The sequence below is a fragment of the Suillus paluster genome (assembly GCF_016628075.1).
Source record: "Suillus paluster strain FC165 chromosome Unknown EDB91scaffold_190, whole genome shotgun sequence".
NCBI classification, from domain to species: domain Eukaryota; kingdom Fungi; phylum Basidiomycota; class Agaricomycetes; order Boletales; family Suillaceae; genus Suillus; species Suillus paluster.
In genome coordinates, this window is record NW_024537750.1 from 1 (window position 1) to 26,916 (window position 26,916).

Below are 26,916 nucleotides of genomic sequence, written 5' to 3' on the forward strand. Positions count from 1 at the left end.
TCCTGCAGGATATCAAGGCATTGCACCTCTCTGTTGATTCCAATGCATGTGATGACTATGACATTGCTCATATGCCGGACTACTTCAATGACTGGTGGAAGGAAAGTCTCGGTTCTTGCCGGGTGTCCGATATGTTGCCAAAGTCATCCATCAAAGATGTGATGGATTTGGTTGAATTTCACTGTTCACAACTTGTAAGTCCCTCAGATCATGTTAATCTTTGCCAGATGCTCACAACATCCAAAATAGCTGGATCATGTAAGGTCCGGCCTGCTCCCATATATTCTTCAGGGCCCGGATCCGCTGCCAGATACAACCAGTTCAACATCTCTTGTGCAGTGCCACAAGACGCCAATTGGGAGAGAGTTGCTGGATATGTTACAGGGAAGGATGAACAATTTTAGAAGCTCAAGTGATAGGTTGGCCGGATTGGTTGGGCCGATTGATGAACTCACAAGGGCTGTCGCATCCTCACAGGCACTCATTGACCGGTTGAACACAGATGTCAGTGCATAGTGCATCCTGGGTGCAGTCAAGGACAACCTGACATCTTCCAGCATCCGGTCAATATGTTATACTATTATATGTTACTGTCATATTCACTGCAATGTAAATGAGAAGCACCGGTTTTTGTCTTTGCAATCAGGCCGTGTGAATGTGAAACTATTTTCTCTAACTGCTATCTCTCCAGCTATCATTCAACAGTGGTGTTTTTCCATCACTCATTTGGTTTTCCAGACATGGTCGCAATCCCACTAGACTGGGCTTTGTATCAGACCTACCTTGCTGGTGAATTGGTTCATGAGATTTTCATGTCCACAATTCATCAACGACCAGCAAAAAACATGAACCTTGGACTCTTGGATATTGACACTTGCATTGCATTAGAGCATCTTGCCAATGTGATGGCCTCTGCATACTCCAATGCCGGTAGGTATGCCGGTCCATCGCCACATTCTGGTCAACTAACCACCATACAGTTCATCTCAAAATAGACATGGTCAGATACAATGATGCCCTGGACAAAGATGAATCCGGTCAAAGTGCAAAACGAGAGCAGACCCTCTTTGACAGATTCCCCCCCGAACAGGAGCATTTCTTGACAACACCAGCCGTCGTCGTCAATTCCGGAGGTAGAATCATTGTCTGGTATTTGCCTGGAGCTATGACTGCTATGATGATGGTCAGTCTTCCATTGATCTTCATTTGAATTTCAGCTCAGCCGGACATACATAACAGCAAGATATGCATGGTGCAACGCATTCCATGAGTGATTTATTGAAGCACAGCATAACAACTGGTAGGACTGTTGAATGGAGGACCCATCGGTCTAACTTTCATCCAAGTCCGGACTCAATGTTGGCTTCATCATGTCGCCTGGTGAGACATTACATGAATGTTGAAGAAGGCAACCGGATTGTCACTGCGTGGTACATGCGAGACAGCATTCACAACTTTGTTGGGACTCCAAGCACAGAGTATGCAAAATATAGCAATGTAAAATTCAGTGACCCAGTGGAGATGGAATGGGTTTGAGGACTCTGGGTCAACGGACTGTAGATATTTAGACAAGTGATGTCATTCAAAGATATATTTCCGGTAGATCTTGTTTTGCTATACAATGGATCCCCCGGTTGTTCTATGATGGATACGCCAGTTACTGTATGGATGTACCGAATATGGTTTTTGCATGCATGCACCGGTCTCCATTGCACCCCACAGTACCGGCCCACCCGCCTCCATTGCACCCCATAACGCCAGCCCACCCATCTGCATTGCACCCAGTAGCCCCGGCCCACTGGTCTTGATTTCACCTGGTTGACCAGCCCACCCGTCTCCACTGCACCCCATAACCCTGGCTCGATTTCACCTCATTTACCGGCCCACCCATCTCTATTGCACACCACAATGCCGGCTCACCCATCCTGATTTCACCTGGTCAACCGGCCTACCCGTCTCTACTGCACCCCGTAGCCCCGGCCCACCTGTCTTGATTTCACCTGGTTGACCGGCCCACCCGTCTCCACTGCACCCCATAGCCCCGGCCCACCTGGCTCAATTTCACCTCCTTTACCGGCCCACCCGTCTTGATTTCACCTGGTTGACCGGCCCACCCATCCTGATTTCACCTGGTCCACCGGCCCACCCGTCTCCACTGCACCCCATAGCCCTGGCCCACCCGGCTCAATTTCACCTCCTTTACCAGCCCACCCATCTTGATTTCACCTGTTCTACCGGCCCACCCGTCTGCACTGCATCCCGTAACCCCAGCCCACCCAGCTCGATTTCACCTCATTTACCGGCCCACCTGTCTCCATTGCACCCCGTAACACCAGCCCACCCGTCTCAATTTCACCTCATTTACCGGCCTACCCATCTCCACTGCACCCTGTAACACCGGCCCCCTCGTCTACATTACATTTCATCTTCCGGCCCACCCATCTCCATTGCACCCCATACGGCCAGCCCACCCGTCTCCATTGCACCCTATTCCCCGGCCTCCTCGTCTCCATTGCACCCCATATGGCCGGCCCACTCGTCTCCATTGCACCCCATTCCTCGGCCCCCTCGTCTCCATTGCATCTCATCTACCGGCCCCCTCGTCTCCATTGTGCCTTATTTACCAGCCCACTCGCTATCACACACTGGATTCACCACCATTCATAATCACCTATATAGTACATTGCTATACTACCATGTATACTATATACCCCCGGCCCATCTGTTTGCCTCGGATACACCACACCCTCGGCCCACTCGTCTATCACGGTACAATTATTGCCACCGGCCCACACCGGATGGCTCGTCTCTATCGGTACATTGTCACGCCCGGCTGCCCATCTCAGACGGGTGAATTCACTGAAGGGGCTCCTTAGATATATTCTCTTATCAGGTACTACTATACTTATTACCGAGTCCGTTTCCCGAGACTGAGATATATATTCTCTTATCAGCTCCTCGCTCCCTCTAAGCCTCTCATCGCTAGACTGTTTACTATAGTTAAGTCGGGAGCAAGCCCCCCCGCATTTGAATAGGGCTATGTCCAACATATGGTCTACGACCCCAACGGACAATAAGTTTGAATTTAAAAAAAACAAACATCGGGCTGTTAGTGGCTGTTTTTCTTCAGCCTTCGACACCTTATTGATTTGTGCCTTCTCCTGCAGTCCCCCCCTCCCAAGGACCCCCCGTACAAAGACGAGGGAGCGTGGGACGGGTGTCCCTTCCTCGATGTAAGTTCTGCCTTTCGTCTCAATCACTCTTATCTCAATATGACTCACCAGTGTCCTGCAAATGTCCCGATGTCCCGCGATGTAAAGGTCGCTCCTACATCACACATCTTTTCGTTTAATTGATGCCTCTTTCGCCTGTAGATGATCGTGATGAAAGCACTTTCCCTCGGATCGTATAGGAGGGAAAGGTATCCCCTTAGTCATTTTACAGACTCATTGGTCAGTGTACATTCATTGTCGTATTCGAACTTGTCGGCTGCACACGACATGGTCTGCAAATTCTTGCCCAGTATATATCAGTTACAGCCAGCGTCTGGATTATTTGATGCTATTATATTGCTGTTATGCAACTATTATGTCTAGAAAAATATAGAGAGGATACGCGTATAGTATGCAAAGTAGAAATGAAGCACAGTCAACCAAGCCATTTAAAAATACGAGATTATCGTCTTCCAAGCCCACTCAGGCTCCATGCAACGCTCGACCGCACAAAATCAAATCTGCCCAATATGCTTAACACCAGATCACGGATAGAGGCCTGACTGAACGGCATCCATCACGCATACATATCATGTGTAAGGCTTACGAGGTTCAAAAGCTTCTTGGTGAAGCCAATGATCTCCAGCGCTCGCACGTCACGCACGTCACGCACTTGCGCACATGGCTGCAAAATGGGATCATCCGCATCAGAATCTCCTGCAAACACTTTGTGCTTTGTGATGGCTTCTGTAAAGAAGATCGCGTCCCTGATGGCCAGGTTCATGCCCTGGCCCCTGCAGGCGAATGTATGTAGGCTGCGTCGCCAACTAGGAAAATAGCAGCACCAAGACGCGTGAACGTGCGGTCAGCGATAGCTGAATGGGTCCTGAAACGTGTCGACCAGACCAGCTGGTCGACCTTGACGGGTGTCGGATTGAGGGACGAATCCGATGTTGTACACGCTGGGCCATACATGTCGATCAATTTCTGGACGTACTCCTTCGGTGGCGCATGGGGCGGGTCTCCGTTCTTCACCGGTACGGCAGAAATTATACGGAAGATGGATTTTGTGACAGGATTTCCATCGCACGTCAGCTCGGAATTAAACCGGTTGCCGAACGGTGTGAGCATCAGGAAACCGTCTGGGGAAATTATGATATTGATGTGGCCCTCGATGGTTAATAGACCGACAGGTTCGGGCTCGAACGTAACATCTGCACTGACCATTTGCGTCAGTACATGATTGCATAAGTCGGGGCCTTCTGGGTCAGAGAACCCTATGCCGGTGATGGTACGGATCTGGAGATGGTTGTCAGACATTCCACAAAGCTAAGCTAGCAGGAGCTAAGGTTTCACAGTTGAGTGGGCGCCATCTGCACCGATGATATACCTGGCTCTGACTATTTGGCCATCCTCGAACGAGACGTCGGTGACACGACGATCCTCCTCGTTCTGTTTCATGCCAACAACCCTGTGCGGGCGCTGCACTTGAACCCCAAGGCTCTGCAGCTTCTGCCCAAGCACAAGCTCCGTCACATTTTGAGGGGATAAGAGCACGTAAGGGTGGGCCGAATATTTCCCCAGAGGGCCAAATTTGGCCTCGAAAATCTGCGAACTCCGAGATGTGATTCTGATGCCCTTCCTCTTGATGACTTGAGATAGTAAGCCCTCTGCTGCATCGATGCTGGCTAAAGTCTGCCATCATAAGGTCATCAGTGGGCCTTCTTATGAACGCTCAAGTGCCACTTTACCTCGACGGTTGCAGAATGTATGGTAGTAGTCCGTGATATATTTTGTCCTTCAGCTATGGCATCAACGAGCTGCGAGACCGGCTGGGCCTGCGCCGACAATAAGCACGGTAATCCGTCTGTCTTGAGTGAAGTTCCAGGGTGGCTTGTTTGTTGAAGCGCGACATGGTTGCGAGAATCGTGAACAACAATAGCGACATTCTGCAATGGCTTGGGCAATGAACATTGACGTTTCACTGGAAAAGCTCGTCAGAATTAAGGTATCATAGAAGAGCCTAAGCGACCAGCTTCAATAAAAAAGGAACGACAAGCGTAGCAGAACAAGTAGGAAATACAATACAATGGTGGAGGGTAGAAGAGTTATGGATAGCTATAGATGAGATGATATAAAATGTCAATGGTACACGAAGACGTTTCTGCCCTATGGTTGATTATTTTCGACAGAGATACAACCGATCCAGAGCCAGAATCGCGTCCAGCATCCAGCCCCGCGTATGGTGATATCAACGTGCGAGGTTCCAGTCGCCGCCGCGGTAGTGGAGACTGCAGGAATTGCAGCTGATGTCGTGGCTTGCTGTGATGATGATGGTGGGGGTGTGCTCTGGGTTGCTCCGCCAGGAGGTTGCTGCATGACTGAGATGTTGGGAGGTCGAGAGTAGCTGGCTGCTTTCTTCCCTCTTGCATGATAGTTCCTCTGCGTGAAAACGTGTCAGTGATAAAAAGAATAGAGGTGGAAAAAAGCGTACAGGCAGGCCTGGGGCGCACGGGACGTCAACTACCGGTAGCTCTCGCAGCTGTATGTTCGATCCATCTTGTCTGCGTTGTCTGCTGGCCATGAGGTTTTTAGCCCAGCTACGAGGGTGGGATCTGGACGGGGTGTCGTGTTCGGTTGCTCCGCGTGAATTGGAGCGCCGGCGCATGAAGGAAGGTAATCGACTGAGGAAAGTTCGTTGATTTGGTGGGGTGGTGGCATTTCGTCCTCGGGAGGTAGAGAACTAATAAGATAATGGTCAAAGGAGACGTTAGATTACAGATGGAAATCACGTACATCGTCGAAAAACCCCGGGGGGCGTCGACTCGGACGAGTGCCTTCGATTTTTGAAGGTCGTGGCCGTGTAGCATCAGCCTAGTATGTGGATATTCAAGGTCGTGCAAAAGGTCAAGAGGCACATAGCATACATTAATGTTAAATTGCTTCTTGACTGTCTTCTGCGATGAATGAAGATGAGTGAAAAAGGCTGTTGAAGAGACATGATGCAACATACCACCTGAAAGGATGACCGGTTGTCAGGATGATTGAGGATGAAATGCACACAAGCTTACATTGTCTGATAGAAGGTGATCGAGGCCAGCTTCCTTGACGACATCAGAGACATCCCATTTGTATATGTCATTGTCGTCGCAGCCAGTGACGAGAAACCTTCCATCCACGGAAAAGGTCGCACACATCACCTCATCTTCATGGTAGAAGGGTTGTCCGATGGGCTGATTTGTTTCTAGGTTCCATAGTCGCGCTGTGTTGTCAGATGATACGCTTGCGAGGATGCGTTCATTCGGAGACAGTGAAATAGCAGCGACAGAAAGATCGTGTCCCTCCAGAACAGCGGTTTCGGTCCAGGTGGAGGTGTCGAATTTCCTGATCTGATAGTCTGGCGTGCCGGCGATATCGCAGTATGACCTGGCGATAAGTGTCTTTCCTTCCGAGATCCATGTCAGGCAGAAAACTACTCCCTCAAGTGTTTTGAGCAATTGGCCTGTGTTGGCATCCCAGACTTTCAGCTCCGTGCCTGTCGCAATCATCGTGCTATCGGGTGAGTAGCAAACCGCCCACACCCAGCCATCTTTCACTGCCTCGATTGGTCCGCGGATTACTTTTCCGCTCTTGACGCCCCATACTATGAATGTCCCACCGCCGCACCCGCTCACCACTCGCCCTCCATCTGGACTCCAGCACACAGACAACACTTGCTTTGTGTGCCCCGTCAATCTTTTGATGACCTTCCCTGTGTCAATTTCCCACAATCTCACTGTACCATCTTCACCCCCACTTGCTACTGTCTTGCCGTCCGGCGAAAGTGCTATGGCCAACACATATCCAATTCCCTCGTCCATCCAGGCCTTCCCGACCTGCATACCGCTCTCCAAGTCCCAGACTCGAAGTGTGCCGTCCAATGAACAGGTGATAATCTGCCGGTTATCGGGCAGCCGTAGGACGCCAGTGACGCCACCGGTGTGTCCTTGCATCTTTTGGAGAGGCTTTGTCGCTGATTTCTCTTTCTTTGCTGGGACTCGTGAAGACATGATTCTGGCTTGGGGACTTCACCTAATAGGAGTGGGACAATTTTAGCTCTTGCCCACCAAACGAACGCCATCGCTCACTCAGAGGTACTTGGTTTTACACAGAACACACACGCCCAGGACGAATCAAAGCTGAAACGGAATGGACTTATTGTTTGATGCTCGCTAGAGCTAGAGGGAGGTTGCTGTTCAAGTCCTGTACGTGTGCGTCTTCCTTGCTTTATCCTCATGTTCGCTTCACAGCTTGCTGTGTAGATCAAGCGCCCGAGTCACGTTGTCTGACACCCAGTTTCTTCATCGACATCGACATCTCAGTATCACATCTGGTAGTCCTGTTATCAAGCGAGCCCGCATGTCTATCGTTCTTCACCCACTCTTATCTCCATCGCCAGCAAGAATATCTCTGAGACTCGGAGACGTCCATCCGACTCCACCGCGTTGTCTTCTATAGCACGTGTCTCGCAAATCATCTCAGTAAGCAGTTCCCGTATCTCTGCAAACATCCCCCGGTTGACAACCATTTACCAGTATCGATACCTCAATGACTCAATCATCAAACAGAAACGCACCAGTACTATTCTCGAACATCTGTTTCTCGTGCGAATCGGGTATGTGCTCCGCACCATGAGCTCAGGCCATGTCTCACCATGGCATGAAGAAGACAGCGTCAACTTTAGACTGCCTACTGGACTTCAGGAAGCTGTCAAGCGCCATCCTTATCCGAGGGTCTATGCGCTACTGAAGAAGACTCTTCCCCTTCCTTGCTTCTCCGCGCGGAGCGGCAGTGCCTTCTCCATGTGTGCAGATTTCCTCCTTTCCGAATCTGCGCCACAGCCTAGATCATCACCGATTTACTGCTCTCGCTTCTCTCACATATCGGACGTGATTGTCCGATGTTGAGGCTAGGGGCTGTCGTTGCGATTGTGGTAACCATACTTACTAGAGCAGTCCTGTAGCCTCAACGTGCCCACTTCGAATGGTAATGTTTGCCCCTTTCAACAGTGCAATCAAGCTACCATGCGCTGACTGGTGTAAATTGCAGCTGATCAAGCTCTGAACACAGCCACGTGCAGTCTTCCTAGTCGGTACCACCGTTTGCCACGAACTATATCCACTTGTCTATTCGCAAATTCGCGCCTCGTCGCAAATGCTATGGCTGACCTCGTTCGAGTTGCCAGGACTGAGCACTTAAAACGCTTACAGCATTAACACTTACAGCTTTCTCCTCAAGACATTCTCACGTTGGCATTCTGTTGTGGTAAGTATTCAAGTATGACGGGCATGTTTTTCAGGGTGAAAACCCTTGCTGGCATGAGCAGTTGCTCAGTCGTTTCCAGCTGGTCGATTTGATTTCATGGAACCATCTACCGCGCTCTCGACACCCAATCTGATCATGCGTTCCTGTATACTGCAATCAAGTGCTTGCCTAACACAGAGCTCTCACAAGATTATCTCATAATGCGATATCTGGAGCATTGTCACTATATCACTGACGCTTTCTAGACTCTCCTACTCCACCAATCCACATATACACTAGCGCCACATATTCACCTCGTGTACTTGACACATTATGTTTCTTTCATTCGTTTCCTTGTCTTGCTCGCCACTGTCGGTTCCATTTGTCGCTCATTACTGTATTTAAGACGTCATGTATCCTCTCCAATCATCATCAGAATCTACCCAGTTTTCACCCTCAGTATTAGGCCAGGACACCTCTCGATCACCATCGTCATCGCTCGTACATCTATCCTAAACCAATCCCTACATTTCCCCTTGGAACTTGTCTTTCTCGACGTGTGGCGTCTATTGATATATTCGACTGCGTGGTCAGATAGTTGCTGCATCGACAAGAGCAACTGATATATCGACTCGGAAATATGCAGTGCGTGTTTGCTCTGCAGTTATTCCAATCGCACAGGTATGCTGTATGCTCCTCCTGTTTATGCTGTGTTGATTCACATTTTGCGTGTTACATCGTTTAGGACCAACAAGGACAACCTATCGACGACAAGCCGCTCTATTTTTTTTGGATGAAGTTGGTTGTTTCTCGTATGGTCCGTGAATATCATATGCTGATTTAGATCTTACCTGCAAAGATGGAAGGAAACATCCAAGTCTACGGAGAATGCTCCGCAGCCATTGAACTCTCAGAGGTACTATGCTCTTCCTGTTTTGCAGCTGTCTCAATTCACATTTCTGCGCGTGTAAGACCAATAATTCGGACTTCTCAATGGCAAACCAATTTGCCCTACATGCGAATTGTTGGATGTTAACTGCTTCTCTTTCATCCGTCCGTGGATATCGTGCTGATTTAGACCTTACCTGCTATAATGGACATGGCCTAATAACAAGCTGGGTCGGCTGATACCATGACTATGTTGGTTGCGCATGCACCATCGTGGGGATGTCTCCATCCATGGTTGAAGAAGTGGTCGACTACATACGCGAACTGCGTGCAGACCACAGGGCTTGCGAGTCCTCAATAGCGTAGCATGAAGTGGGTCAGATCCAGTGCGAGGTCCCATGCCTGAATCGTGACAGCGCTCTTGTCGATTCTAGTCATGCAGAAAATCTGTTGGCCCTGACTGAAAGTCTGAGTGCGGTGGACAGGGAGGGAGGCGGTGACCATCAGGGCAGTCGCCGCAACTTCGAAGCTGTGAACGTAGGTACACCGTACATGGAGTGAAGACTCGGAGAAATACTTGAAGTGGGAAGGTTTGGGCAAATCACCCTATTGATCTTGCGAGTATATCATGGATATCTTGATCAGACATGAGTTGGGTTGTGGGAAGGTCCAAACCAGATGGTCGAAAGACTTAGGAGCATTTGCTCAACAGTCATCGATCACAAGGGACGCCTGTATTAGCTCGAGTTTAGAAGATATAAACGTGGATTTACAAGCGGCGTTGAACTCAATAGGGGAGCTCCGAGTAGGCCGCTGTGATGCCACACAGCGGGCTACTCCGGGCTCCCCTAATGTGAAATCCTCTCATGGTTTGCTTGCGATAGTCCGAATCTGGGTGAGTGTCGTTTACTTCTCCTTCTTTCCTGACACTAGGATTGTAAAATCACTTGCAAGATCCCACAGTTGCATGAAGGAAGATGGCGAGCACTGAGGACGAATTCAACGAGGACCATCTTGATGGGGAGGTGCTAAGATTAATGACTTCGTGTCAGCTGAATGGGGTTGAACACTTGGTGTGAATCAGCGCTGTCCAGCTAACCTCAAACCTTTGAATATCGCCACTAACCTGAGGCTTAAGCTTGACCACGTTTTTCCGATGGTCCAGTGTTGCATGAAGTGGGTCAGACACAATGGCCGTGAAATACCTTGAGAGGATATCGCGGTAGAGTAAGCAGCGCAGAGAACGCATCTCTTTCGGATTTCCCCTGTTACATACTCGGAAATATGCGGGAGCTCTCGCCTCCTGTACATTTTTCCCGAGCGGGTACCTCTTGGGGAGCTCCCTTTGTTCTTCCAGGTATAAGTGAACGAATTTTTTCCTGTTCTATGGTTGTGTTTATAACAGTAATTACAACTGGTCGACGATCCGCTGAAAATAGATTGGCTTGTCGTACCACAAGCCGCACTGTTTTTTACTGTGACCATTGGCTATTTAAACTTTTTCTTATGATCTGTGGATGATGATGATGATGATGCTGATTGAGACCTTCACCTACCACAGGCTGAGCCCACAATCTCGACACCGAGTGTCGGCCGTTTCCCTTTGGTCTGTTGGTATCGATGTATCGCTCATGTCTGCCTTCCCCTGCAGTATGTCCGCAACGATGATATACCGCTTGTTCATACCACGATGGGGAATCGATGGTCATGGCCCACTCAGCATAAGCTCCATCTCAGCTCTCAACCACTCTCTCCTCAATATGATTGGCCAGTATCTATGATCCTGCACATCTTGGGATCACCCTGCCGGATGGTAAAATTACACGCGAACGACTCCACCACCGAGGCAAAAAAACACGGTCATGAATCGTGTCGGAGGGTGGTTCTATTTAAATCCACTCCTTTGCATTACGACCATCTGCAGTGCATTTCATGGTATATCGTAGAATCTTCACAAGGACAACGAAGAAGACGATATCAATAGACCTTTCCACGAGGCAGAGCCAGGAAGACGGCCATGAAGGAACTTTTGTCACTGAATAACCTTGAACTTCCCCATCAAAAGCTTGACCGACGCTCAAACTCTATCGAGAATCTGTCCAGCTCGTCGTTTAGGCTATGCTTAGGCTATGCAATGCCAACATACCGCAACAAAGGATGTCACCATGCGCCGGTTCTTGGCTAGTTCAGTATGCATTGCAATGCTAAGTATTGACATTCTGAGTTAATAGTTTTACAGTCGTTTCCCGTCGTGGGGCCGACATACCCAATGTCTCGCGATGTAAACTTAGGTTGCTCCTACATCACATATCTTTTCGTTGAATTCATGCCTCTTTCGCCTGCAGATGATCGTGATGCAAAACACATTCCCTTGGATCGTAGAAGTGGGAGAGGTATCCCCGTAGTCATTTTGCAGACTCATTGGTCAGCGTGCGTTCATTGTCATATTCGAACTTGTGGGCTGCACGCGACATGGTCCGCGTATTCTTGCCAAGTTTACCCCAGTATATATAAGTTACAGCCGGTGTCTGGATTATTTGATGCTATTATGTTGCTATTATGCAACCATTATATCTAGAAAAATATAAGGGGATGGGGATACGCATATAGTATGCAGAGTCGAAATGAAGCGCAGATCCTGCATGGACGTAGTAAGTAGCGACTCGTCACTCATGAGTTTGGACTGGGTCGAGCGGCCGTCCCACGTGCTGGCAACTAGGATGAAGGTGCAGCTCCCAGTGCCACGGAGGGCAACGTCATAGATATTATCTCATGCATGGGTCCTGTGTTTCGCGCGATGAAGCCAGGATGCTTTGAGGACGCTTTGTAACATATAGTGTATCAGCTTATCTCGAGTTTTGCGCTGTTTCAAAAAAGGATTACAGATTCAGATCTCCACGTGGCACGGAGTACTAACGGATCACCGACACAAACTCTTCAGATATCCCGATACTGAATCCACGTGGAATCCGTCTGTCTTGAGTGACGTTCCAGGGTGGCTTGTTTGTTGAAGCGCGACATGGTTGCGAGGATCATGAACCATAAACAACAATAGCGACATTCTGCGATGGCTTGGGCAATGGACATTGACGTTTCGCTGAAAACGCTCGTCAGAATTAATGTTTCGTAGACGAGTCATAGAAGAGCCTAAGCGATCAGCTTCTACAGTATGAAGTGGAACTAAGCTGGACCAACATAAGGGAATAAAAACGGAACGACAAGCGTAGCAGAACACGTAGGAAATACAATACAATGATGGAGGGTAGAAGAGCTATGGATCACTATAGATGAGACGATAGAAAATATCAATAGTATACGAAGATGTGTCTTCCCTATAGTTGATTGTTTTCGATAGAGACACAACCGATCCAGAGCCAGAATCGCGTCCAGCATCCAGCCCCGCGTATGGTAATATCAAGGTGCGAGGTTCCAGTTGCTGCCGTGGTAGTGGAGACTGCAGGAATTGCAGCTGATGTCGTGGCTTGCTGTGATAATGATGATGGGGGTGTGCTCTGGGTTGCTCCGCCAGGAGGTTGCTGCATGACTGAGATGTTGGGAGGTCGAGAGTAGCTGGCTGCTTTCTTCCCTCTTGCATGATAGTTCCTCTGTGTGGAAACGTGTCAGTGATAAGAAGAACAGAGGTGGAAATAAGCGTACAGGCTTGCCTGCAGTGCACGGGACATCAACTACCGGTAGCTCTCGCAACTGGATGTTCGATCCATCTTGTCTGCGTTGTCTGCCGGACACGAGGTTTTTAGCCCAGCTACGAGGGTGGGATCTGAATGGGGTGTCATGTTCAGTTGCTCTGCGTGAATTGGAACGGGGGCGCAGGAAGGAAGGTAATCGGCTGAGGAGAGTCCATTGATTTGGTATGGTGGTGGCATTTCGTCCTCGGGAGGTAGAGAACTAATAAGATGATGATCAAAGAAGATGTTATATTATAGATGGATATCACGTACATCATCGAAAAACCCTGGGGGTAGTAGACTCGGACGAGTGCCTTCGGTTTTCAAAGGTCGCGGTCGTGTAGCATCAGCCTAGTATGTAGATATTCAAAGCCATGCAAAAGGTCAAGAGACACATAACACACATTAATGTTAAATGGCTTCTTGGCTGTCTTCTGTGATGAACGAAGATGAGTGAGAAAGGCTGTTGAAGAGACCTGATGCAACATACCACCTGAATGGATGGTCCATTGTCAGTGTGATTGAGGATGAAATGTACACAAGCTCACATTGTCTGATAGAAGGTGATCGAGGCCAGCTTCCTTGATGACACCAGAGCCATCCCATTTGTATATGTCCTTGTTGTAGCAGCCAGTGACAAGCAACCTTCCATCCACGGAAAAGGTCGCACACATCACCATGTCTTCATGGTAGAATGGTTGTCCGATGGGCTGATTGGTTTCTAGGTTCCATAGTCGCGCTGTCTTGTCATGTGATACGCTTGCGAGGATGCGTTCATTCGGAGACAATGAAATAGCACGGACAAAACTGTTGTGTCCCTCCAGAACAGCGGTTTCGGTCCAAGTGGCAGTGTCAAATTTCCTGATTTGATGGGGTCCCGTGCCGGCGATAAGCGTCTTTCCGTCCAGGGTCCATGCCAGACAGACAACTTCGAAGTCGAGTGTTTTGCGCAATTGGCCTGTGTTGGCATCCCAGACTTTCAGCTTGTCCGCGCCCGTCGCAATCATCGTGCTATCGGGTGAGTAGCAAACCGCCCACACCCAGCCATCTTTCACTGCCTCGATTGATCCGAGGATTACCTTTCCGCTCTCGACGTCCCATACTCTGAATGTCCCACCGTCGCACCCGCTCACCACTCGCCCTCCATCTGGACGCCAGCACACAGACCCCACTGCCATTGTGTGCCCCGTCAATTTTTTGATGATCTTGCCTGTGTCAATTTCCCACAACCTCACTGTACCATCCCCACTCCCACTTGCTACTGTCTCGCCGTCCGGCGAAAGTGCTATGGCGTACACACTTCCACTTCTTTCGTCTATCCAGGCCTTCCCGACCTGCATACCGCTCTCCAAGTCCCAGACTCGAAGTGTGCGATCCCATGAACAGGTGATAATCCGCTGGTTATCGGGCAGCCGTAGGACGCTAGAGACGGAGCTGGTGTGTCCTTGCATCTTTTGGAGAGGCTTTGTCGCTGATTTTCCTTGCTTTACTGGGACTCGTGAAGACATTATTTTGGCTTGGGGACTTCACCTAATAGGAGCGGGACAATTTCAGCTCTTGCCCACCAAACGAACGCCATTACTCACTCAGAGGTACTTGATTTTACACAGAACACACACGCCCAGGACGAATCAAAGCTGAAAATGAATGGACTTATTATTTGATGCTCGCCAGAGCTAGATGGAGGTTGCTGTTCAAGTCCTGTACATCTTCCTCGCTTTATTCTCATCTTCGCTTCATAGCTTGCTGTACAGATCAAGCGCCCGAGTCACGTTGTCTGACAACCACTTTCTTCATCGACATCGACATCTCAGCATCACGTCTGATAGTCCTGTTATCAAGCGAACATCAAGCAGGAACGCACCAGTACTACTTAGATTCTTGAACATCTTTTTCTCGTGCGAATCAGGTATGTGCTCCGCACCATGAGCTCAAGTCATGTCTCACCATAGCATAAAGAAGACAGCGTCAACTTTAGACTGCCTACTGACCTTCAGGAAGCTGTCAAGCGCCATCCTTATCCGAGAGTCTATGCGCTACTGAAGAAGATTCTTCCCCTTCCTCGCTTCTCCGCGCAGAGCGGCAGTGCCTTCTCCATGTGCGCAGATTTCCTCCTTTCCGAATCTGCGCCACAACTTAGATCACCACCAATTCACCTGCTCTCGCCAAGACTCGCTTCGAGTCTATTGCAAGGATTACCAATCGTTTACTGCCGGAACATGCCGATACTCCTTCTACCGCAACCACAACGTCAACGCCTGGACCGTCTGTCAAGCACGATACCCGACCCCTTCATTAGTACCTACCTTTTCAATCAATGCCACTCGTTAAACCCTTACTTTCATCACCGCTTTTTCATTCGTAGCGCCACCAACCTAACAGCGACTCGTTTATCATTTCTCGCTTCTCGCTACTCCGTCAAATACGATGCCACTCCCTTCAGCTACCGCCTTTACCGATCATTAACTAAGCCCTTTGGCTTTATTTATACCCAGACGACCCGTCCTCATCCTACCCTATAAGTAGCCCATGTACATTCCTAATGGGCAGCAGAATAGAACAGTAAATTTCCCCAGAAGAACGTCCCGAAGAACTTATCTTTTCTTATCATCGTTATAACGCGCTCACTCCCTCTTATCGATTCATGATTGCTCTCGCAACCGTCGTCCTCCTTCGAAGCTAACTCTATACATTATCATTCCTTCAGCGGTCTATCTACCCCCTTCGCACTCGCATGACCTCTAGCTACGCACGTCGTATCTAACTTACACTATCTAAGGCTGCAGTGGATAGATATGACACTGAGTAGTATGAGCTACTTAAACCTTTATCGCTATAGCCCTTCTGCCATCCCGCCTTCCCACATCTCAGATGATTGCCCAACGTGTAGCGAATTTGTCACAACTACAACTTTGCTAGAGCACCTAGCATCATCATTCACCTACAGCAGCCTGAGCCTACAATCTCGAAACCAAGTGTCGGGCGTTTCCCTTTGGTCTGTCGGTATCGATGTAGCGCTGATTTGTGTCTTCCCCTGCAGTGTCCGTGACCACAATATGCCGCTTTTTTATACCACGACGTGGAATCGATGGTAGTGACCCACTTGGCGTAAGCCCCGTCTCATCTCTCCACCACTCTCTCCTCAATATGATTGGCCAGTATCCAGGATCCTGCACATCTCGGGATCCCCCTTGCCAGACAGGAAAATTACACACAAACGACTCTACCACCGAGGCAAAGAACACGCTCATGAAACTTGTCGGAGGGTGGTTCGATCTAAATTCACTCCTCTCTATTGCAACTATCTGCAGTACATTTCATGACATGTCGTAGATCATGTTCACGTGGACGAAGAAGACAGCTGCGAAGGACCTTCTGTCACTGAATAACCTTGAACTTCTCCTTCAAAAGCTTGGCCGCTGCTCAAACTCTCTCGAATCTGTCCAGCTCGTCAGCCCGCGCCATGCCAGGCTTTCAAGCTGTGTTCCACTAATGTGCCGCATTGAATGAGGGCAGCTGCAGTTTTCGTACTCTTATAGTGGGCCTTGACAGATATCCGATGTCCCGCGATGTAAAGTTTGCTCATACATCATACATCTTTCGTTGGACTGATGCCTCTTTCGCCTGCAGATGATCGTGATGAACGCAGGGATTTCCCCTGGATCATATAAGTGGGAAATTATCCCCGTGGTCATTTTGCAGACTCGTTGGTCAGTGTGCATCTGTTGTCGTTGTTGAACTTATCGGCTGCACACGGCATGGTCCGCGAATTATTGCTAAGTTTACCCCAGGGTGAGTTACAGCCAGCGTGTAGATTATTTGATGATATTATGTCTAGAAAAATAGAGATGGGAATATCATATGTATAGTATGCAAAGTAGAAATGAAGCGCGGCCAACCAAGCCATCTAAAAATACACGATTACCGTCTTCCAAGCCCACTCAGGCCCCATGCAACACTTGACCTGCACAAAATCAAATCTGCCCAATATCGTTAACATCAGATCGCGTATAGAGGCCGGACTGAACGGCATCCACCACGCATACACATCATGTGTAAGGCTTGCGAGGTTCAAAAGCTTCTTGGTGAAGCCGACTGATTTCCAGCGCTCGCTCGTGACGCACTTGCGCACATTCCTGCAAAATTGTATCATCCACATCAGAATCTCCTGCAAACGCTTGAATGTGCTTCGTGATGGCTTCTGTAAAGAAGATCGCGTCCCTGATGGCCAGGTTCATGCCCTGGCCCCCTGCAGGCGAATGTATGTGGGCTGCGTCACCGACTAGGAAAATAGCAGCACCAAGACGCGTGAACGTGCGGTCAGCGATAGCTGAATGGGTTCTGAAACGTGTCGACCAGACCAGCTGGTCGACCTTGACGGATGTCGGGTTGAGGGACGAATCTGATGTTATACACGCTGGGCCGTACATGTCGATCAAATTCTGGATGTACTCCTTTGGTGGCGCATGGGGCGGGTCTCTGTTCTTCACCGGTACGGCAGAAATTATACGAAAGATGGATTTTGTGACAGGATTTCCATCGCGCGTCAGCTCGGAATTAAACCGGTTGCCGAATGGTGTGAGCATCAGGAAACCGTCTGGGGAAAGTGTGATATTGATGTGGCCCTCGATGGTTAATGGACCGACAGGTTCGGGCTCGAACGTAACATCTGCACTGACCATTTGCGTCAGTACATGATTGCCTAAGTCGGGGCCTTCTGGGTCAGAAAACCCTATGCCGGTGATGGTACGGATCTGCAGACGGGTGTCAGACATTCCACAAACCTAAGCTAGCAGGAGCTGAGGTCTCACAGTTGAGTGGGCGCCATCTGCACCGATGATATACCTGGCTCTGACTACTTGGCCATCCTCGAGCGAGACGTCGGTGACACGACGATCCTCCTCGTTCTGTTTCATGCCAACAACCCTGTGCGGGCGCTGCACTTGAACCCCAAGGCTCTGCAGCTTCTGCCCAAGCACAAGCTCCGTCACATTTTGAGGGGATAAGAGTACGTAAGGGTAGGCCGAATATTTCTTCAGAGGGCCGAATCTGGCCTCGAAGATCTGCGAACTGCGAGATGTGATTCTGATGCCCTCGCCCTTGATGGCTTGAGATAGTAAGCCCTCTGCTGCATCGATGCTTGCTAAAGCCTGCAATCATGAGGTCATCAGTGGGCCTTCTTATGAACGCTCAAGTGGCACTTTACCTCGACGGTTGCAGAATGTATGGTAATAGCCCGTGATGTATTTTGTCCTTCGGCTATGGCATCGACGATAACGAAGTCACGACAGCCGTGGTGTGTTAGAGAAAGAGCAGCTGCGAGGCCTGGCTGGGCCTGCGCCGACAATAAGCACGGTGGTGTTCTCAGGTAGAGACATTATGTTGAGGAGTAAGAATGATGAAGTGACACTGACAATGAGTTAGTTCCAGATGGCTCTTGCACCTGGTATTTAAGGCGACCGATATTCAAGTTATGGGGATTTTTTATGGAAGATGGCTTAGTATTTTGCGCACCTGGTCGGCCGCTGAACGGAGATGCATTACAAGATAGTATCTGGAACGGGCTGCGACTGTGGAGAGATGAGTATTCCATAAGTCACCTGCTCCAGCGTGACTGAGGTTATCCGATCCTGCATAGACGTAGTAAATAGCGATTCGTCACTCGTGAGTTTGGACTGGGTCGACCGGCCGTCCCACGTGCTGGCAACTAGGATGAAGGTGCAGCTCCAGTGCCACGGAGGGTCATGTCATACATATCATCTCATGCATTGGTCCTGCGTTTCGCGCGATGAAGCTAGGACGCTTTGATGACGCTTTGTAATATATAGTGTATCAGCTCAAGTATCTCGTGTCTCAAAACAGGATTTCAGATTCAGATCCCCACGCGGCACGGAGTCATGATTCAAATATTCACGAACCACCGGCACATAGAGTTCAGATATCCCGATACAGGAACAATGACTTACCGTGTTACCGACGACCGCAAAAGCCCAGGCTGGAGGTTTAGAATCTGGATGCGATGATGATGATAAGAACCGGCTGTTGTCTACCCATCGGTCTGATGGCGTAGTTGGTTATCGCATCTGTCTAACACACAGAAGGTCCCCAGTTCGAGCCTGGGTCAGATCATCTTTTTTGTTTTTCGTAGCTGTGACTCTCAATTCCACCAGTGCACTAACGCTGACTCGTGTCACAGGGCACCAAGACTAACTTGAGAGTGTGTTACAAGCTGTTCTCTTTTACATTAAGATATCTCATCGTTGTTTCGGCCACCAGAACGTAAAATTTGCAATGCGGTCTTCGATCAACGTGCATCTAACTCGCGTTCAAATGAAGAGAGGACTGTGATGTACTTATTCAATACGGCTACTACCTCGACAAATTTTGGAATGGAGATCAAAGTGGTCCCTCTACAATCCTTGGACACGGCGTCGGGACGATCTGTATCATTTTCCCAGTAGCCACATACTCCGAAGGCAAAAAGGCTGTTCCACGTTGTGGGGATAAAAATGGCAGACAGCCCTGGTAAGATCTGATCAGCAAGTCTCATTCTTCCTCCGAGAAAGAGTTGACTCGCACCTCGCAAAGACAGGTATGGGTGGGTGGGGTATAGTAGGACGTTGGCCCTGTTTGGGCAGGTACACGTGTAAACATCGGTTCGTTGATCTTCTGCCCCTCGGACCAGCCCGTCGAGGGCTCGTAGGGGCGAGTTTCTGGAGTGGCAAGTTCCTCGCTCTCCTCTGGGAGAAAAGAACACGTAGAGCAGGTCGATAGTAGGCTAGCCCGTGACCAAGGCCGATTGTCGTCAACTCTCGCAAAGTTGCTAGGTCGTAAAACTGCCGGCGCAGAAGCCTGCTGAGGCCGAGGGGCTCCGTTGTCAGAGTAGGAGTCGGGTGGCGCGGAGTCGACAACCTCGACTTGGTGGAAGGTCATATTAGTCAATAGTGCGAAGCGCCTAGCGTAGCCACGAGCAGCTTCTCGTGTGTTGTCTGTGGTGGCACAGCGCTCGGCGTAGCTGGGGTAAAAGCTCTCAAGTTGGATAATCTCGTCTCTGAGTTCAAGAGCACTCATTCGTGAGTACGGATTTATGTCAAAGATTCGCTTGAGAATTTTGTTGAAAGATCTTGATATAGGAAGGACCTCGAGAAGGAAGTCGGCGTTGTCGAGATATCTCCAGAAGTCTGGATCCGAAGGCTCCGCAGTTCCCCAGGGCGAGCGGCCCGTGACCATGTTGACAAGAATAACTCCCAACGACCAGAGGTCCGAATAAATCGGCGAGTAATCAGAGCTCCTTGCCTCCGAATTGCATTCTAAGATAAAAAATATCAGATGAAGATCCCATGCAAATGTCAACATACCAGGACTTATGTACTCCCAACTTCCTACGTTAAATTCCCTACTGCGATCATCTGTGGTCGAAAGTCCGAAATCCGCAATACGAATGCCCGAGCCGCTTTCAACACAGAGGATGTTCTCTGGTTTCAGGTCACGGTGGTAAACTCCTATTTTATGGCAGGCATGTACGCCATCGAGAAGCTCGAGGAACACCCTCTTAATGAGCGTGACATCACCCTCGTACTTTCGCATCCTTATGGCGGTAAAGAGGTCCCCACCAGGGCAGTAGTCGAGCACAAGGTAGATGTATGGTCCTTCTGCAATTGTCTCGTGGAGACGGCAGATATATGGCGACGATGTTTCTCTAGATACCAAAGAGTGGGATACGATCTCCCGCCTGTGCCACACAAGACAATCTCGGGAGATGTTCGTATTTGGCAAGCACTTGATGGCATAATACACAGGATCGCATGGATCTGATTGAGTGTCGAGAGCGCGATAGACGGTTCCGGAAGCACCAAAGCCAATTAACTCAACCAGCTTGAAACGACTGTCGCCGACCGACTGACCAGACAAGTTCGGAATTGGGAGCCCCTCGCGATGAGAATCCATGGTTGTTAATGGAACGAAGCAGTTTCAAACGAGGCGTGAAGTCAAATTTAGTTGATGAGATAATGTGAGGCGGGGGTAGTTTTAGGGGAAAAGAAAGGAGCAGCATGATTTTATACCCTTGCACTCGGTTGTCTCACTTGTACCATGTCGGATGTTAGAACAAAGAACATGACATAGCCTTGATAGTAGCCGATAGATTCGACCATGATGGCGGCCATTGAAATATTGATGACTCATCAGGACTCCAGGTTCGGTTGAGGTTGAGGTACTCAACTAAGTTAAGTCTTTCCTAGGTATACGGACGTTACTTTGTGAGTAACCACCACCGCTAAATTATAGACATTCTGCTACACATGACCGTCTCATGTGACTCTATCTCATTTTTGTGTTCCTCCTCTCGATTGAACCAGAATGAAGCCATAACTCCCAACTTCATACATCCTACCATAAGGATCACCTCCTTCGACCCCGAATATCTATGCATACATGCCCCAACGAACGCTCCTCCCCACAATGCAGGGATATCTATAGAACCCATAAGTATACACACCAATCGAATACACCAAACGTACAAATCAATCGCCGATTGCGGCCCATCACCTTTCTGTCACTCCAGTTCCCAGTAAAGAGATACCGGTCAGTCACGAAATCGATAAACGGGGATGTGAGCATGGCAGTAGGAATCTCGTTCACACCGAGATTCCGTGCCATCGCCACTTGGAAACCAGCCGACGTCGCCAGGAGGAAGAGAAGTAAAGGTGCGTGTTTTGGCGAGATAGTGATGCTCCCAGAGTAAAGCAGAGCAGCTGAAATGAGTACGAAAACAGCCTGGATGAGTAAACTCAGGAGCATCCACCAGCGCTTCCTGTGCCCAAAAATATGTCCAACTTGGCCACTCAGGAAACCAAAGAAGAGGAATGATGCGAGGCTGGTGCCCGTATTGAGCATCTGGACATTCGCCGCACCCATCATCCCCACAGGGAGAAGAATTGCATTGCCCGTCTGGTTTGATGCGAATGTCTGGAAATCAGCATACGTCGTTGCATCTAGAATCCCTGTGCAGAATGCAATCGCTACGAGTTGTACAGGGAAGAACGTGGGTGATACCGTGTGCTGCAGGCGAATAATTGTGCGTTTGAACATTTCCTTCGCTAAGCTGACAACAAGGTGTCTTGTGTACTTGCGAGTGCGATACTGGTTAGTGGTATTTAACTGAAAACCGACGGCCCTACTTGGCTTTAAGTCTTATTGAGCTTACCACGCAGCCGACAAGCAGCTGCCACATCAATTCTGAATATAAGCCACGCGAAAGAAGATATCTTGCGCAGCCGAATCTGAAGGCAACATTTATTACTATCTTGTACGTCGATTCATAATTGAGGTGTTGGCTTGCTTATAATCGTTTCTTGAATTCAGAAGTCGACGCAGCTGGGCGATTCTGCTCACCCATCGTTGAATTCTGAATTTCGGCATTTTACAGGCGGGTCATTGTTCTCTATGACACCATAAATATTGTACGACGCAGTGGATATACGCCCCCGCCTTGCCCAAATTTTTCGCCTATCATGGTCGAGCTTCTCACACCACACAAGCGAGCTGTTCAGGCGATCCAGTGCCCGCGTTGACGATTTCCAAGCTCCACGCACTCGCTTAGATATTAGGCTTCGTTTAAAATTCTCTTCGACTATTCGCTAAAAGCTACTTTCCCATCCATCACAAGATTCTTGTTGTTGGTTCTTCTCGCGCTGTCCGGTTTTGAGCCATGAAACAGCACAAAACCTACTGAGGCTCGGTTGACGCACACTAATGGAGGCAACTGGTGCTACTGGGGATCGGGTGTGACACGTTTACACGTTCGGCCGATCGGCAGCAAACAGGTAGCTCACCATCATGACATATCAACTGAATTTCATTTATCCCTGCATGTCATTGCAGTGTCACCGAGTCGATGATAGTATCCACACTACATAGGAGATATGATATATTAAAATCTAACCCGAGTCCCACACTGTTCACCGCTAGCGTGTCCGACTCCGGATTGAACATAAACATCTTGGAAAAGTACATACGCATGGCGAAAAAAAAGGTGGGACATCTCTAGACTCCCAGACAAGGAAATGAAGTTGGGAACTGTACTTTGTGTGTGTGAAAACACCTTCGTCGAGCCAATGCTACAAGTATACAGTTGTTAGGTATTCGCGATCAAGGCAGATAATTGATTGACTCGGGGTGTTTGGGAAGTCAACCTGGACTAAGCCTACCCCATGTACCAATGTCCACTGACCGAATTCCTTCTCTGGGCCAGAGACACATTTAAGTCCAACAAGGTCGTCACGTCTGGGCGCACATGTCCAGCCAGGGATGGAGCAGACACGGAACCTCGACAGGATAACACCCGCTGACTTGCCCCGGACCCCTAGGACCTCGCGTGATCCACCAATGATCGGTGAGTAGTTGACGATTCCGAGAGCATATTAATATATGTCGGCACGCCGCAATATCTAATTGTGGTCTGTAGTGATGTCAGTTTTGACGGTTGGACATAGCGGGCAGTCGAGTGTGATTCGGACATCCGAAACACCCACGAACTCTTCCAGATGAAAAGTGAGAGGGAGCATCACTAGAGCCACTCGCAAGCCGAGGCTAGTCATAGTCATCTCTAGTCGCCCACCACCAAACTCCGAACCTTGGCTGCCCACGAAGCTCTGTGGCGACCGGGGAATAGCATCCGAAAAGTGATGTTTCGCAGCTTCACCCTTCCAGTTGAGGACAGAAGGGTTACCAGCATGCATGATGGCCTCGATGAGCCTGCAGAATGCGCTGATCTCCTCCTTCTCCATACGCGAATCTGCAGGCTGACATCAAATATTCCCATCAGCTGAATAGGCCAGCATCTTCGACCCTTGTTGTCTTGCACCTGGCTGCCCACGTCATCCGTTCGTCGACCCTGAACGGACCTGGCAAAAGCTCATGTAGGTCATCGACAGGAATGCCAGTGGCTCTCTGCAGAGTCTTCATGACTTCGGTCGGTGGCCAACTCTTGTCACTTTTATCGCGCGTCATGGGGATCCATTTCTTGTTGAAGACTTTGATATTGTCGGACGCAAGGAGTTCCTGCAGCGTCCAACCCCTCATTGATCCATTCATCATGCAATATATCTTCGATGATCACGCTTTCTGCCATATGAACGATGCAAATGGTCAAATTTTTGTACCACCGAAACATGGAGCGGATCGACTCATCGAGCTCAGTACTGCTGCTCTTGTCGATGCAACAGGTATCTGACCAAGCGAATTCCGTCTGGTATTCCCTGGCCTTCTCGCAGAAGCTCTTCAGCTTCTCGTATCCCGGACCTGCTGCTGTGCCCGCCTTCATCTCTCCGTAGGTTAGGCTCCCCTTTATCTAGCCACCGGTGAGATAGAATGGCGTACTTGACATGGTGTGGGGCATGATACAATACTGTCACTCCAGGGACTGAGCTCCGGAAGTGCTGCCTCACGTCATTACGCCCAACTAATGTCATATCCGATAGGCGTATCAAGCGGATAGGAATTTCGTTCATCACATGTCGGTCAAACCTTGTCGTGGTTGCTTTCCCGCTCATGACAGGTCACTACAGACAAACCGCAATGGATCAGTGCGACAAAATGATGTAGTATGAATACAAATCACCTGCGTGGAGGTCAAGAGATGTTCTAGTGATATTGTCGTGTGTGTCGTGTGCGTGAAGTAGTTGCAAAAGCTCCCTGCGCTCGAAGCCCACCAGCTACATATCATCAAGTGAGACATCTGCCATCCCAATTGCAGTCAAACCTTCACTCGCCTCGGGCGGTGTGTTTTAAAGATGGTATCAAGTCTAAGATAGTACGACGTCGATACGATCTATCAATCGTCAACCAAAAATGTCAGCACCTCAATGTTTGCAATATGTTCGAACGTCACCTCGAATGTCCTGGCAGTACGATGCAGAAGTGCTTCCGCAGTGTTATGAAGATGGCCTGCAATAAGTACACAATGATTTAGTCCAAATACCAGGGTGTCGTGATTTTCGTACGAGAGCGCTCAGGTTTAGAACTCGTGTCGAGCAAATTGAACCTTCTTGTTGACAGAATAGCGAGCTTGCTGCTTCTCAGATCTAGAGTTAGCCCATCAGATTCTAGATAGATGAGGCGTAAAGCCGAACAAAGTCCGATCATCGTTTCCGAAACAAGTTGACAGCAACGAACAAGGGAAGCTATGGATTATAATCGTCGGATAATCAAAACCATGGCAGATGGGTCTCTACGTACACAATACACATGCATATGTGGTGCATATTCGCAGTGGCTGTTCGAGGGGTGAAATTAACTTAACGCTGATTTGCACCTTTGCCAATTTACGTTAATTAGCAAGTAAATTTGACCATTTTCACTGTTAATTAGAGTAATTCTGGTTTCTACGACCATTCCTTCCAAGCTTTGCATCGGGGAGGGATGGTCCGGTCAACGACGGTGCACTGGCGCGAGCAGCTGTCGTTGTCGAAGATTTTTCAGCATGGCATGGCCTTTCGTCGAGGAAGTCGAAGAGATAGGGAGCGCGTAACTCGATATGTGCGCTTGCACCTGCAAGCGGGAAGTACGCACCATTAACCCCCTCAAATTCACTCAGGCAGTCCTCACTTCCCATTCAACAGGAGGGCCAATTGCATTCCTCCCAAGCCCACCTACATGCTCTTTTCCGCAGCTCGGAATCAAGCCAGCCACACTTTGACACGTAGTCCAGAATCCGCTCTTTGTTTTGTGGCATTGTCTATATGTTGTATCACATCCTTCGCTGGCATGCAACGAAGGATTTGGTTAGCTTCAGTAGGTGACTTTGTAGATGAACTTGTGGAAACAAGTCGTGGCCAACGACGAGAAACACTAGTACTGAAGAAATATACGAAACAAAACAGAACCACAATATTCTGGATTGCGAGACGACGACGACGGTAAAGTATTGCAAGCTAAGGGAAAGAGGTGTCTACGATGCAATGAACCATATGTGTAGGGCGTACGTAAGCCACCAGGCTTACAACTTGACAGCATTTGCTGACTCTTCTCCAACAGGTAGCATCGCCTCGAGCCTTCGAGAAGCAACGGGTGAGTCTTGGCACCCCCCTTCCAAGTGTCCTTCGCTTCTAACAAGTCCACATAGCGAGGATCTTTGTGATTAGCAAGCATCTCGCTATCCAACTTGGCAGGTTTTTTAGGCTTTGACGGCATCTTGTCTCTGCAACTGGCGCCAGAGTTGTTCATGATATCCTCCAGCTGGGGCAGCTATATTTGCATAGTGAGTGACTCATTTTTACTCATATCTCATGTTCGGCACTTACCCATACATTCGCAGATGTGTGTGCGAGTTCTGCGGCTGTGATAAGGTCATCCAGCCATTTCTCAAGCAATCCTAGCTCGCTCGAATGTCCATGCTTCCTGAAATATGATGTGAGTAGATCAACAATGCCCTCAAGACCTATGCCTTGCTCTTTGAGAGTGATGGGCCCATTATTGCACTGACCCAGTCGAATCTCGAGTGTCCAATTCAGAGCTCCGAATCTCGCCCACCTCTATAACATCCTCGTCGTTGGCAGTGAAGAAATCGAATTTGTAATCTGTCGATGAGCCATCTATGAGGGGTATAGGTGCCTAGGGGTTGTTTGAGGTAAAGTGCGAGTAATCTCAGTTTTTCGTGCGTTTCGGCATCCATGAGCAGGTGTCTGACGTTGGCTGCCTCAAAAATCGAGCGATATCCTGACATTCTCATTCAGGAAAGCGAAGGTGTCAAGCAATTCGGCCGACAGTGCTCTCGATCAAATCAACAGGTCATTTTGGACTCTTCAAATTAACATGGTAGATTAGCGCTAATTAGCATGCACCAAATT

General features: G+C 49.0%; 6 protein-coding genes and 1 non-coding gene across 7 annotated transcripts; 2 read left to right on the forward strand and 5 right to left on the reverse strand.

Moving 5' to 3' along the window:
- Positions 1–3,556: 3,556 nt before the first annotated feature.
- Positions 3,557–4,775, reverse strand: EDB91DRAFT_1175846 (uncharacterized protein). The gene is made up of 4 exons (XM_041320369.1): positions 4,569–4,775; positions 4,041–4,511; positions 3,800–3,999; positions 3,557–3,775 (listed from the first exon to the last, which is right to left on the reverse strand). Exons 1-4 carry the CDS (start codon positions 4,671–4,673, stop codon positions 3,676–3,678), a joined length of 876 nt encoding a protein of 291 aa, XP_041169381.1. The 5' UTR covers positions 4,674–4,775; the 3' UTR covers positions 3,557–3,675.
- Positions 4,776–14,441: 9,666 nt separating this feature from the next.
- On the forward strand, positions 14,442–15,728 carry EDB91DRAFT_244102 (uncharacterized protein). The gene is made up of 5 exons (XM_041326582.1): positions 14,442–14,506; positions 14,574–14,755; positions 14,812–14,978; positions 15,029–15,167; positions 15,240–15,728. Exons 2-5 carry the CDS (start codon positions 14,733–14,735, stop codon positions 15,589–15,591), a joined length of 681 nt encoding a protein of 226 aa, XP_041169382.1. The 5' UTR covers positions 14,442–14,506; positions 14,574–14,732; the 3' UTR covers positions 15,592–15,728.
- A 1,390-nt stretch (positions 15,729–17,118) lies between these two features.
- EDB91DRAFT_1240287 (uncharacterized protein) lies at positions 17,119–18,447 on the reverse strand (the record flags this gene model as incomplete). The annotated part of the gene is given in 4 exon segments (XM_041321994.1): positions 17,119–17,823; positions 17,881–18,219; positions 18,276–18,404; positions 18,424–18,447. 4 exon segments carry the CDS (start codon positions 18,445–18,447, stop codon positions 17,119–17,121), a joined length of 1,197 nt encoding a protein of 398 aa, XP_041169383.1.
- A 677-nt stretch (positions 18,448–19,124) lies between these two features.
- Positions 19,125–19,198, forward strand: EDB91DRAFT_t119. The gene has a single exon. It is a non-coding gene; the product is annotated as a tRNA-Val (tRNA).
- Positions 19,199–19,358: 160 nt separating this feature from the next.
- EDB91DRAFT_1175935 (serine/threonine protein kinase, negative regulator of sexual conjugation and meiosis) lies at positions 19,359–21,184 on the reverse strand. Its single transcript, XM_041320371.1, has 2 exons — positions 20,428–21,184; positions 19,359–20,379 (listed from the first exon to the last, which is right to left on the reverse strand). Exons 1-2 carry the CDS (start codon positions 21,014–21,016, stop codon positions 19,616–19,618), a joined length of 1,353 nt encoding a protein of 450 aa, XP_041169384.1. The 5' UTR covers positions 21,017–21,184; the 3' UTR covers positions 19,359–19,615.
- Positions 21,185–21,304: 120 nt separating this feature from the next.
- EDB91DRAFT_1175938 (uncharacterized protein) lies at positions 21,305–22,959 on the reverse strand. Its single transcript, XM_041320372.1, has 4 exons — positions 22,433–22,959; positions 22,293–22,376; positions 21,844–22,213; positions 21,305–21,774 (listed from the first exon to the last, which is right to left on the reverse strand). The coding sequence occupies exons 1-4, from the start codon at positions 22,487–22,489 to the stop codon at positions 21,542–21,544; spliced, it is 744 nt and encodes a 247-aa protein (XP_041169385.1). The 5' UTR covers positions 22,490–22,959; the 3' UTR covers positions 21,305–21,541.
- Positions 22,960–23,517: 558 nt separating this feature from the next.
- On the reverse strand, positions 23,518–24,579 carry EDB91DRAFT_1240289 (uncharacterized protein; the record flags this gene model as incomplete). The annotated part of the gene is given in 4 exon segments (XM_041321995.1): positions 23,518–23,871; positions 23,918–24,019; positions 24,120–24,408; positions 24,428–24,579. The coding sequence occupies 4 exon segments, from the start codon at positions 24,577–24,579 to the stop codon at positions 23,518–23,520; spliced, it is 897 nt and encodes a 298-aa protein (XP_041169386.1).
- Positions 24,580–26,916: the final 2,337 nt, after the last annotated feature.

Bases quoted from the DNA above. Each gene is read 5' to 3' on its own strand.
- EDB91DRAFT_1175938 (XM_041320372.1), bottom strand. From the start codon at position 22,489: ATGCCGAAATTCAGAATTCAACGATGGGTGAGCAGAATCGCCCAGCTG. The intron at 22,377-22,432 runs CTGAATTCAAGA...GAATCGACGTAC, and splicing joins TCGCCCAGCTGCGTCGACTT to AAGATAGTAATAAATGTTGC. The intron at 21,775-21,843 runs CTGTTTTCGTAC...CAAAACACGCAC, and splicing joins CCTGAGTTTACTCATCCAGG to CTTTACTTCTCTTCCTCCTG.
- EDB91DRAFT_1175935 (XM_041320371.1), bottom strand. From the start codon at position 21,016: ATGGATTCTCATCGCGAGGGGCTCCCAATTCCGAACTTGTCTGGTCAG. The intron at 20,380-20,427 runs GTATGTTGACAT...TTTTTATCTTAG, and splicing joins TTGGGAGTACATAAGTCCTG to AATGCAATTCGGAGGCAAGG.
- EDB91DRAFT_244102 (XM_041326582.1), top strand. From the start codon at position 14,733: ATGCTCGCCAGAGCTAGATGGAG. The intron at 14,756-14,811 runs GTTGCTGTTCAA...TTCGCTTCATAG, and splicing joins CTCGCCAGAGCTAGATGGAG to CTTGCTGTACAGATCAAGCG. The intron at 14,979-15,028 runs GTATGTGCTCCG...CATAGCATAAAG, and splicing joins CTTTTTCTCGTGCGAATCAG to AAGACAGCGTCAACTTTAGA.
- EDB91DRAFT_1175846 (XM_041320369.1), bottom strand. From the start codon at position 4,673: ATGAAACAGAACGAGGAGGATCGTCGTGTCACCGACGTCTCGTTCGAG. The intron at 4,512-4,568 runs GTGAAACCTTAG...AACCATCTCCAG, and splicing joins CAGATGGCGCCCACTCAACT to ATCCGTACCATCACCGGCAT. The intron at 4,000-4,040 runs GTTGGCGACGCA...TGCAGGGGCCAG, and splicing joins TTGGTGCTGCTATTTTCCTA to GGCATGAACCTGGCCATCAG.